The sequence below is a fragment of the Camellia sinensis genome, chromosome 9 (genome assembly GCF_055761805.1).
Source record: "Camellia sinensis isolate YWXY chromosome 9, ASM5576180v1, whole genome shotgun sequence".
In the NCBI taxonomy this organism is placed as follows: Eukaryota; Viridiplantae; Streptophyta; class Magnoliopsida; order Ericales; family Theaceae; genus Camellia; species Camellia sinensis.
Genome location: NC_138969.1, coordinates 26,139,663 through 26,152,569, shown reverse-complemented (window position 1 = coordinate 26,152,569; position 12,907 = coordinate 26,139,663). Strand labels below are relative to the sequence as shown.

The following is a 12,907-nucleotide window of genomic DNA, read 5'->3' as shown; positions in this document are numbered from 1 at the left end:
CAAATTTCCACAATCAGTCATTCCAAGGTTAAATGAGCTGGCTTGGTTAAATTTTGACAATTTTGATTTTCAATATCTAAAAATGATTTAGCACATTTAGAGATACATATTGGTTTAGGAATAGGTTATTTGAATTTTTTTTTTAGTTTTTTAGTTAAAATATAAGGTGAAGAAAATTAGTATGTTTAGAAATATTTTTTGACTTTTTATAAAAAAAAATGTGCGAAAAATATAAATGAGAAAATTTTTGACATTTTTTGTATAATTCTTAGACTTTTTAAAAATTTTAGTGACTTCTTAGCTATTATTATAACTTCCCTAACTTGCCCTAATCACAAAAAATAATTCTAATTATACATACCAAATGATTGAAATTCGTCATTAAAAAGATTGTTTTACTGAGATCAATCTCGATATTTTTGTAATTAATTTTGTGACTTCATTTGGCTGCAGCTAATAAGTTGACTTATTTTTGCTTTGTCTTTGATGAATATTTTTCAATTTTGAGTATGTGTTCAAACTTTGTCACAAAAAAAGACTTTAACTTTGTCAGTAGTCTCCCATGTATCCAAAAATAAATAAAAATAAATGATTTCACCCAAAAAGAAAAAAGAAAAAAAAAAGGCAAAGTTTCTAATCAAATTCATATTAACTTTTTCTGTTAAAAAAAAATTGGATCTGTAATGTATTTTTATTCCTTTGGTGGATGAGACAATACAGGTTTGGCTCACATCTAATTTGTTAGTGAGGAAGCCCAGTTGTATATGGGCCTATCCACCTCATACTGGGCCCACCATTGTTGGACAAAATCTTTTGGATCTACCCATGAAAGCAAATTCAAAATTAAGAGATTTTGGCCCTATTTGGTTTCATTCTATGATTTTTAAAATTAAAAAAAAAAAAGAAATTAATTTGATAAAAATAAATATCAAAATTTTATTTTAAAATTTATTTTTACCCTCCAAAGTGATAAAGCTATATAAAAATGATAAATACTTTTAATTGTTATTTTTTATTTTTTCATGAAACCAAATTTTAGTTATTTTAAAAAAATTAATATAAATTTATGAAAATCAAATCAAATATGGTCAATTAATAAATTAACCAAAAGAATGGGATTTGAACTCATCATCAATGACACGGGGAGCTTGCTTACCCACTTACTGACTTGGATGGCCCTTAGGGATAATTAATTTTTATTTTAAATACCTTTCACATATATATAACTTAACATTTTGAATATAGGAAATTCAAAATACTAAAATATTGTCTTATTTTCACTTGTTTTTAAAATAAATTTTTAGTTTCTCCTCTCACCTACCACCTTCGGTCACCACCACTGACCACCACACTACAAGAAAAATGAGTATTTGAGTATAATAATTTGCTTTGGTAACAATTGTCATCGCAAAAGTATTGAATTGACATCAGCAAAAATGACTGTCTTAAAAATAAAATAAAAAAACATTTTCATATAATTATTTGAGTCAAGAGAATTTGCCATCTCAAAAGTTAGTTTTTTACTTTGGCACATATACCGTCTCAATTACCCTACATCCTTTTATTTTCCACTTTTCTTTTATTTATTTTTTATTTTTTATTTTTCCATTTTAGCCGATTTCATTCCTGCCTATCATTTTTTTTTATCCTTTTATTCCCCACTGTTCCTTTTTCCTGTTTTGGCCCCTTTCATTCCTGCCTATCAAAAAAAAAAAATTTCATAAATATTTAGTTGTTGTCGCAAAAAAACATAAGACGAACATAACACTACATCGTTTTGTACCTTAGGTATAAATCAGTATGTTTGATTTTAATTTTTTAAATTTAAATTTTTAAAAATTAAATTTTTTATCTTTCGTAACTTTTTGTTTTTGGCAACTCAAATATATGAATTTTTTGCTTTTTTTCCATCGGATTAATTAAGTGATGCATATGATATGGGTCGGGAATGGGCACCCGCCCATTTCACATATGTTGTGTTGAGGGTTCTCGTTCCCTCTTTTTCTCTCGTTCTCTGCGTTTGTTTAGTAGATTTTTATGAATCATTTTTAGTTCCTTTAGCTGCTCCACATTCCATCAATTCAGCCTCTTCTCACTCTTTCAAGAATCAACCCAAGACCCACACTTTTTGTCGGTTTCGGAATCGAAAATCTCTGCAGAGAAAAAGAAGAACTTTCGCTTTTGAACCCTCTCTGCTGTATCAGAAGTTCTTCGCCAACTTGGTACTCCACTTTTCTTCTACTATTTGAACTCATTTTTCTTGGTGCCTATTGGGTTATGTTGATTCTTAGTTCAGGGCTAGTTTGTTGGAATTTTCACGTTTTTTTTGCCAATAACTTTAAGGGGTTTTATTTGGTTTTAAGTCTGTAGGTGAAGTTGTGAAATCAGTACGATAACTAGTATTTCTGTTGAGAATTTGCAATTGTGTGCATTTTGTAAGTGGTTTTTGCACACCCACCATGTGTTTGTGTGTTTGTTTGAAAGAGACAAAAAGCTGCAGTAGACTAGAATTTGGATGTGCAATTTGTTTGACTGCGTGACAAATTAGAGTCATTTTCATTGTTTGAAAGAGACAAAAAGCTGCATTTTGTACATTTCGTTAAGAAAGTACCAGTATTTTGGAACACACATAAAGGGAAGTGGTTAAGCGTTTCTAAGAAGAATATAGTAAGACACTTGCATTTTAATCATATCCGTATGTCCCAAGGTTTTTGAAGGTTGATTGAATCCAAAACGTAGAGGCATAGCTGTGGTTGACATGTATGACTAAGCCAGTTGAACATAGTCAGTCAATGAACAATAGCTATTGAACGCAGCTGATCCAGTTGGGTAGATGGAACTTGAAGAAATATTCATTTCAGCTGTTAAAGGGAATTGTAACTTTTGATTTGTATGTTTCTTTGGTTTACTATCCTGGTCTGCATATATGGGCATGTGGTCATGACGTAGCTGTAAATTTCAAATCATTCCAAAGCAAAACTCCCTGCGACTTCAAAGCAGATAAGATGTTGCAGAATGTATAAAGAATTTGAAAAGTAGGTGAGAGTGGCAAAAAGAAATTTGATAGTTGGGTCATCAGAAATGATGATGTAGAAAAAATCTTTCTTAGGTGAAAATTGGAGTCACAAAAATTTGTTGAAATTTTATCACGATTGCTTTTCAGGGTATAATCTGGCATACACAACCAGCAGAGGCTGGATAGAAAATTCAGGAGAAAAGAAGAAAATGCTTTCTGAAACTAAATTAGGAAATATCCTAGAGGAGCTCAAACTAATGGGGGAAAGAATGAATTGGAGAGGGTTGACTCTTGAGTAACGAAGTGATGAAAGCACTGGGCTGAAAGCAGTGAATGTTCCTTAGATCTCATAATGTTATCCTTTGGCACCAAATGTAATAGTGATTTGCATAAGCCTAACATGATTTTAACATATTTACTTGATCAAGATTAACCATATTGGCAAAATGTTAAAAAAACATAGTGAATTTCATGTTTTGTTTATAGTAGCATGTTGTTTTCAACAGTGGTATTTTGAATATTAACTCAACCATTACATAATGTAGAAATGTGATAATATTACATATTTATTTGAAATATATAGATTTTGTGCCTTCAATCATACATGATGTAGAAATGTGATAATATTACATAGTAAGTTGAATTATATAGATTTTGTGCCTTCATCTAATATCCAATGGTACACTGATCTAATTGCTCACTTATATATATCATTGTTAGAGAATGTGCTTTTATAAAGACCCTAAACAACAAAGTGTACAATATCTCCTAGCTTGTGCAGTTGTCAAATTTCATTGAACAGAGTTAAATGCTATCATTTGTTTTTGAAATGGGTTATTTATGCCCTAATGCAATTCCGTATTTATGCCCTGATGCAATTTGATCTGAGTCTTATAACACCTTCTTCAGACAGGTTCTTCTACATTTTTTTTTAATTACTAAAAACTTATTTGATTGTCTCAAAATTATATATTTGATTATTTTAAAACAAACTTTTTAATTAATTAATTAATGTGTATTTGATTTTGTTGTTGAGCCAAATAAAATAAAATAAGATTGAATGTATATTTAGTTTTGGTTGTGAACCTTTAAAAAAAAAAATGGTCAGGTTGGATTGGGGAAAATCCAAACCCATTAGGAGATGGGGAGGGTAGTACCCATGGGAAATGGGAAAGATTTATTATAGGGGAATGGTGATGGGAAATTAATATCCACCCCATTGCCATCCCTACTCTCCCTGGCTTGCACTATATTTGTAAAATCTGATTCAGTCGATAGTAAGTAAAATCTGATTCAATTGACAGTAAAATAAAATCTGATTCAAACATAAATAATGATAGTTTGTGATGTATAAATAGCTTCAACTACAAAATAATATTTTTGATGCCATTGAATCGTTTAATCAATATGATGTATCATCCATATTAGGCATTGGTGGAAGTAGCCATTACCTCTAGGAGTGTTATTGACAAATTGTTTATGTATAATTGGACAATTAGACATGGTATGAGGGTTTTCATCTCTTATTATAGTACTTACCCATTTTTGCAAATTATGTTTGTATATATATTTATATATATAATTTTGGGGGAGTTATTGAATAGTGAGACCCCCCCAAAAAAAAATATGGAGGGGTGCAACTTAGAGTTTTTACTCCAGCAATGTTTTAGTACCTCCAATGTTTGTATAATTTTTTTTTTCCCTATCCCACTGTTCAATGATTCTCCTTATAATTTTTGGCTAATATAAAATAAGTTATTGTACAAAGACTTTTGAATATATATTTTTTCAATTAATGAACTTGGCTCGGATAAGTTTCAAATATGTTGCCTTAAACATAATAATCTCTTAATTAAAAATCTGATTATTTTCTTTGTGTTTATAAAGTTGGGCTTCTGTTTTTTATTCATAGATGCTCTTTTGGCCTTTTGTTTTTTATTCATAGATGCTCTTTATTTCCAATCTGATTTGATTAATTTAGAGTTGTTTTAGGAATGCCTCTATATGGTTTCTATTAATTTACATTGAAAGATTATTTGTTGTCTCATTTCTGAACACATTATAGGCTTACTGATACATAAGTCACACCATCTAGAGTGTTTTATTTTGTTTGACATCATATGCATATGGATATATGGGTTGGACCTATAACTTACCCTTTTGGGCCGGGTTGTATACCCTTAAATTAATGGATCTGAAGATGCACACACTTTCAGCAGTCATTCACTCTTTCTTCCAAGTACGCAGCAGTTTCAGGGTTTCTCTGCTGTAGCGCCACCGCCACCGCCACCGCCACTGCCGTCATCGCAGACTGAGGAGGAGGATTCAAGGTCTGTTTGTCTCTTTCTCAACGCTTCTATCTTTGTAAGTTCAGATTCTTCTTTCTCATATCATTTTCTTATACTCCCAACATATCAGCCTTTTGTTTCGATTAGAGCTTTCAAATTCGAATCAGATCGTAAATTGAATTAATGAGAATGCATCATCTAGTTTATTTTTCATCTTTGTCTTAATTTACATATATATTGAATGTTTGGTTTTGTTATGAATGAACTATTCATCAATTGCTAAAACCTGTTTTTTGAGTGCATACTGTGATATTGACTTCATTTTTGGTTGTTAATGTTATAATTTGTTATTGTACTACAAATTGCTTTGTTACAATGATATTAAATTATGAAAAGAGGGATTATTAGTGTAATTCTTTGGCCTATCAGAGTGATTATTTATTAAAATGATTTTTCTCTGTCATGAGTAAATATTTTTGGAAAAAATGTCTTTAAACATAATAGGGAAGATGAGGATTTTTCTTTAGGCTCTGTTTGATTAGAAAGAAAATTTGGTAGAAAGTGAAAGTAAAAGAAAATGAAGTGAAAGAAAAGAAAATATATTTTCTTACAAGCATTTGATTAAGATGAAAATTTTGTAAGAAAAATATAGAAAAATCTAAAAGTTTAGTTATAGATAACTCACACATTCAATTTTTCTTGTGTTTTCTTGTATTTTTAGCAAGAAATAAAAAATTAATTACAATGCTAAGATGGGTTGTACAAGAAAATTAGTTTTCTTATACTTTCTACCACTTTCAAGCTAAACAAACTCATATAAGTTTTTTTTTTTTTCTCGTTCTTTCACTTTCTACCTATTTTATTCTAAACAAACTGAGCCTTAGGCTATGTTTGGATCATAGATTTGGTTAGGGATTTGGAAAAGGAAAGAGAGAAAGTGTGTAAAAGGTGTGTGAAATGTAGCTATATTTCATTCACATTACACACCCCTTTAGGCTCTATTTGGTTCATAGATTTGGATAGGGATTTAGAAAGGAAAAGAGAAAAAGTGTGTGAAATGTAGTTATATTTCATTCACATTTCACGCATCTTTTCCCTTTCCAAATTGCTACCCAAATCTATGAACCAAGCACAACCTAGTTGACCAGAGAAAAGAAGAGAATATGAGGATTTCTTTGTTTTTATTCTCATGCTTTCAATCATGGTTGTTCAATTTCAGGCAACAATTCATTTTAAACAAATTCTTTATTTTTGTTAATGATTTTGCTTTTGGATAAGATTTCTAGGATCATGTCTTGACCCTTTTTGTTAAATTGTGGTTAATTAACCCAAGCATATAGAGCGCATGTTGTCTTTGGAAGAAATGTCATTAGTACTGTTTTTGTAAATATGACTATTTTTATGAATGTATTTCTCATCGTAAAAATTGAAGATTTGATGTAATTGGCATTTATTTCACTTTGACAGGGAAAATTGGGGACTGTTGGTTTTATTGGCACAGCAATTAGGTGCAAAGATGGCTGCAGCTTTCCCTTCCAAATCATTGCGTGGTATGTGAGCTTTATAGTTTTTGAAGTGGTGACTGACTGGTTTGTATTTTTGAGTTAGTTGACATTACATTTAGTATGACAGTTATCGGTAGTTAATTTCATTTCCTCAAGTGTTCTAGTAATTAATTTCTTAGTCTATTGTACTTCAAATATTTTTGTTCATGAAAGTTTGTTCTTTGGGTTCTAGTAATTGGGGCCACTGGTTCAAAGGTTAGGACTCAGCTATTAAATATTTTCTTTGTTGAAATTGTTACGCTCAGCTTGGTCTCTACCCCAGTTCAGCGTCTCTGCTCTACTTGTTCAAGCTTTGCCTGATGCTTCTTGGGACTAACTGAACTGTTAATTAACCTAGCAAGATGTGTATATCGACCAAAGATTATAGATTCAATAGACCTAATAAGCTTTGCTTAACGGTATGTAGAGATCTGTTGTGTGCCTAAATTGATGAAATCAAGCTACTATAGAAATTGCTTGAGAGCATGAAATCTAGAGTAGAGGCCACCACAACTCATTGTGTAGTCTATTGAAATTCATCCCATCAGAATCAGTTGCAGAACATGAGCATGGGCATGCTTCAGTTCAACTGATTGCATGCTTACTCATGTGGCTTCTTTGATCTTGGGAAAACAATTGCTTCACATGATGTCGGGATGTGATATGGCTTCTGCAGGTGATGTCATTTCATTACTCTGTGGCTAATGTGGGTGATTGGATGCAGAAACATACCAGCATAATACAGATTGGATCATCTGTCTAGTGGTCGATGTTGGGTTAACTTTATGTTTGGATGCATTGTGTGACCTGGACTGTGGCATAAACTGCATTTGTGGCTAATACCCCTATTCTCACAAATTAAAATTGAAATTAGTTTTACCTTTTATGCTGTAGTTTGTCTTGCACACATGTTTCCTAATCCCTGATTGCTGTCTGTGTTTTATTTAATGTGTTGGTCAACAAAATTAGCTGCCCGTTCATTGTTGGGAGGCCTTGGCAACAATCTTGGTGTACAGGGAACGCCACATGAGATGTCATGCAGTGAGTTCTTGTTTCAGGTCAGTGTGTTTCTTTATTTGATGTTTCTTTCACCTTTAACGTTTCATTTCTCATTGTATTGTGGCCCTTGGTTTTCATGCATTTATCTTTGATGCAAGGTGCTGATTTTTTTTTTGCTGGCTTTCTTGGCGCGACTCATTATCATTGCTTAAATACTTGTTGGCAAGGCCTTGCAAAAATTATATTTTCCCTTTGGTTTCTTTATTTAGTCGTGATAATATATTTTAATTTATTTCGGAAAGTGTGTGAAAACTTGTGTCATATGGTCTTTCAAAAGTGGAAACTTTAGAGGGTGGTTTTTGTATGTTCTTGTGAAGTACTGTGCATGGGTTAACATAGATTTTAACGTCTATTGGCATGCTGAAATGGTGTAAATTCAGCCAGGTTGACAACCTGAAATAGTTGGGATAAGGTCTTGTTTATAGATCGAATTTTATACCATGACTGGGTAATGCCAAGAGTATAACTTTTGAGTTTCTTTTAAGTGCATGTAAGAAGAGGCCGCTCATAAATGCCCATCAAATTGAAGGGTTTTTCTTGGTTATTTATCTGATGAAATTCTTAATTGCTTGCCATATTTCTTCAATTGGCCCAAGATGAATTTCGTTAATTAACTAGATTGATATCCTTAAAACATAAAACACCATGTATGCCATGGTCTCAAGGCTCCCTTGGTCATTTTCACTGGTTAATTTGAATAGTTAGTCATTAATTAACCAATTCTTGATGACAGAGCAATGCGAGTAGTCTCCAATAATCTTTGATGTCGTGACTTGTCGTGACCTACTTTAATATATCCATTTTTGAAATCTCTTTTTTCTTTTTTTCTTTTTTTTCACTTGTGCAGCAATGCAGGACTTTCATACAGATGAGGACCAATCTTAAAGTTGTGGACAACTCGGGCAAAACGAGTGATGTGCATACAAGCTCTGAAGGGGAAGAAAGGGGCGAGACTGGGGGACACGATAGTTGCATCAGTAAAGGAATCCCAACCTGGAGGCAAAGTGAAGAAAGGAGATGTTGTTTATGGCGTTGTCGTGCGTGCTGCCATGCCGCGGGGCCGTTGTGATGGGAGTGAGGTCAAGTTCGATGACAATGCTGTGGTGCTTGTCAACAAGCAAGGCGAGCCAATAGGAACCAGAGTATTTGGGCCAGTCCCACACGAGCTAAGGAAGAAAAAGCATGTCAAGATTCTTAGTCTTGCGGAGCATATTGCCTGAGGTATGGATCTCTTGCTGTTTGAGACTTTCTGTCTAATTTTCCCATCCTTTCTGTGACACATGAAAGGTGCAAGAAAGTAGATTTTCTTCACAACAAGCTGAGATCTGCATTGCTGTTTAATCATATGTCAAAACCTGTTTATGGATATTATTCTTATGGAATTAGGGTATTTTGCCAAAATTTGTTGTAAATTGCACATCGTTTAAAATTTACTTTCATGTTTAGTTGATGGATTCCACTAATAAGGGTACTAGTTTGGCGGTTAAAATTTGACCCAATAACTTTAAAGGTTCACTTTGTACTCAGAAGTCAGGTTTCTAGTTACTCTATCCCTCTGTGGATTTCATTAATGGAGATTAAATTATGGGGGTGTTTGGGAAGAAGGCTTTTTAGCTTTTTTGGCTAAAATAGCACTAAAAGATAAAATAGGCTAAAATAGCCAATAAGACAAAATGTCACTTCAAACGCATAATCATTTCACTTTTTCTCTCACAAACGTCACATCCAACTGCAAGAAAATTCAATCATCTTCCCAAACACAAAAATTTTAGCCTACTAAAATAGCAACTTTCCAAACACCCATTATTATGTGTACTTTTCGTTGATCGATTCCATTCACTTCTATACCTGTCAAAAAACCCTCCATTAGCAGTGCTTGCTCAGTCTAAGCTTGTCTTTCAAAAGATGATTTTGGAGGCAATAGAAGTGCAAAAAAGGATATGAAAATACGTAGACTATTAAGTACAAAGACACTAGAAGTAAAATCATGCAAGGAAAAGTAGTTAGGTTTGGACAGGGTTTGCTCTGTTACCATTTGTCACGCCCTTTAGGTTTTGAATAAAGCCTGGTAGCTCGAAATTTATGGCTCGAATGGCCTGAATTTGATAGAAAGCGTTGGCAACCACTCTCTCTCCAAAACCCACTCCAAAAAAAAACACGTGCACGTTTTCTCTCTCCTCTCTATCTTTCTCTCCGACCAGACCCATTGTGATAATTGTTCTCTCTCCTCTCTTCAAAATGCACTCTCTCATCCCTCTTCTTCGCTCACACTTGACACTGAGCAATCGGAGCCGACACATCTCAACCGACGCTTCTTCAAAACACACTCTCTCATCCCTCTTCTTCGCTCACACTTAACACCGAGCAACCGGAGCCGACACATCTCAACTGACACCGGAGATTTGGTTAGTTGCTCCTCATTATCGACCAGAACAACAAGAATCTCAAGTAAACCCGATATCACAAAACTAGGGTTTTTGTTTTGATTTCAATTTCTGTTCAAAATCATAAATTGTGACTGTTTGGGTTTGGATTTTGCCTTTAATTTTTGAAACTAGGGTTTTTACTTTCTATCTCTAGCCTGCTAGCTCTGTAAATTGGTCTGTGATCTATAAAATAGGAATTTGATTCTTCCAATACCATTTCTACAAGTACCGATTTGGTGAATTTGGTTTTTCTTTGGAGAATTTAAGCAAACATTTGATGCTCTCCAAGGTTCTATCAAAAACCCAATTTAGGAGCACTGTTTAGAGACTCTACGCATTTCAGTTCTTGTATAATTCAAGTAGAATTTGATGCTTTCTGGTCCTGTTTTGGGTAATCCGTAAAGGGTCTATGCATCTACCCTTTGTTTGGATTTTTGTGCTTTTGATTCGTATCTTCAACTTCTAACAACTGGTATATGTCCATATCCAGAGTTCTTTAGACTCCATTATTTCCTAGTTCGAATCTTAATTTGTTCTCATCATTTGTGTCTCAAATTAAGAGATTCAAATAATTATTTTCTAGTTTGAATCTTACAGCATATTATTATATTCAAATGTGCTTTAGACTCCATTAGAACAAGTTTCTGAATTTTTCACTCATATTGAGCATATTTCAATTGAAAGGCATCATAGTTTTCCTTTTCTGGGTCTTAAATCTTTATATATATTTTCTTTTGAGGGTTGAAATAAAACTGAAATGTTCAAAGTAAACATTGATGATAAAGGAATAACGAATACTCTTGGTTTGAACATGCAGGTTAGAAGGCCAAGTGCACTCAGTCAAGCACATCTAGCATGCCAATGTCAATGCAAAGGCCTACTCCATCAAGCAAGGCAGAGCCAATTCACCCAAATTCCAGTCAGTCAAGCAGGGGTAGTAGGCTAGTTCCCACTCACCCACATTTCAATCAACCAAGGGTAGCAGCCCAAGAATTTTTCTTTTCTTTTCTTTTGTTTTGTTTGTGTATCAAGGGTAACAGAGAGACAATTGCTTTTGTGGGATTTTGTTTTGTGGACCGTTGCTGCTGTTATTTTATATGATTAATTGAATGTTAGTTTGTATTCTTACTATTTTTTTTGGTCATTGCCAATGATTTATCTATGATGAATTTGTTTAATTCAGGTGGTGTTTAGTTGTCAATACATGTTCATTTTCATGTCACATAACTTTACATCACAAATTACCTGTTTGTTTTCATTACATTAGAAAACATTGTGTGTTTAATTGATTATGTTAGTTTTTCATTTCACCTTTTCAACCAAAACATCACAATAAAAAAGAGTTAATATTCAATTCACTTAACAACATAAATATACAGAACACAAGTTCATTCTCATTTCACAAAACAACAGAACATTACAAAACTAAGCTTCACCCCCATTACAAAACATAGGTTCAGTCCCTTTCATATCCCCAAAATCCCATAAATACGCCCAACTCGCATCAATTTCTAATTCCATTTCTCATTTTCAGTGTCACCGGACAGCACCACTAATGATCCACCAACAAAACAGCACCCAAGAAATCACAAGACATGCTAGCAACCTTCTCTCTCTTGCTCTCGACAAAGAAACATACTGTTGTTGTTGCTGTTGGTGCTTCTGATGATGAAAAGTCTGATCACCACCACCTAATTCCAAATCGGCCGAATCAAACCCTTGTTCAGTACCAGCACTCGACCTCTTTTCATCGCTCAATTGCTGAGGAGTGTCTGGAAATGAAGTATTTATAGAAGGAAGTTCATCAATGGACTTCGCGGCAGCTTTAAGAAGCCACTCTACAGCCTTCCTAGGCTGATCATAACCCAAACGATCTTGAAGATCGTATAACTGAATAGCGGTGGTGACCGAGAGGCGAACACGGCGATCCCGAAGCCCTTTCGAGGTCCAAACCTTGCTGTGCCCATCTTTCCCACCAGATGCCCTAGAAACCCGAACAATTCGAGACGATGGCCCCGCACAAAGCCGCCCAACACCGCCACCGCCAATCTCAATCCCACCGCCGCCGCTCCTTTTGATTTCTCCATCTTCTTCATCATCAGGATATTGTTCTTCCCCCTTTTGCCCTATCTTGTTACAATCACCTCTACCGTTACCTATCCTTGGAAACTTGTGTCCCTGCGTTTGAATCTCGTCCACCTCCATACCACTCTCATGCCTTTCTCACAGCAATACTTGAGCTTTTTCTTCTTCCCTTATCCTCCCAGTTTTTAGAGAGAGAGAAAGAGGGGGCCTATTTGGGATCTAAATTAGGGTATGGAGGAGAGAGAAAACTTTATGATATTGGGGTGTCCCTTTGCATTGATGACGTTCATTTCATTTTATTTTTTTTGTTATAGATATCATATCTAATTATGAAAAGATTTAATTATATTTTTAAATATAAAATTTTTAACTTATTAAAATAGTTAAAAATTAAAATAATAACTTTTCAAATATCCACGTAGTGACATGGTTACGAATTTTGTTAAATATTGAGTTAAATTAATCTATCTGATTTCTGTTAAATATTGA

General features: G+C 33.8%; 1 protein-coding gene and 1 pseudogene across 2 annotated transcripts; one reads left to right on the top strand and one right to left on the bottom strand.

The window, feature by feature from the left end:
• The first annotated feature begins 1,922 nt into the window (after positions 1-1,922).
• On the top strand, positions 1,923-11,511 carry LOC145798510 (large ribosomal subunit protein uL14mz-like; annotated as a pseudogene). Its single transcript, XR_014339475.1, has 6 exons — positions 1,923-2,222; positions 5,264-5,346; positions 6,772-6,854; positions 7,818-7,906; positions 8,755-9,128; positions 11,151-11,511. The product of XR_014339475.1 is annotated as a large ribosomal subunit protein uL14mz-like (transcript).
• A 358-nt stretch (positions 11,512-11,869) lies between these two features.
• Positions 11,870-12,538, bottom strand: LOC114277546 (transcription factor TEOSINTE BRANCHED 1). The gene has a single exon (XM_082888858.1). The coding sequence runs from the start codon at positions 12,536-12,538 to the stop codon at positions 11,870-11,872; it is 669 nt and encodes a 222-aa protein (XP_082744984.1).
• Positions 12,539-12,907: the final 369 nt, after the last annotated feature.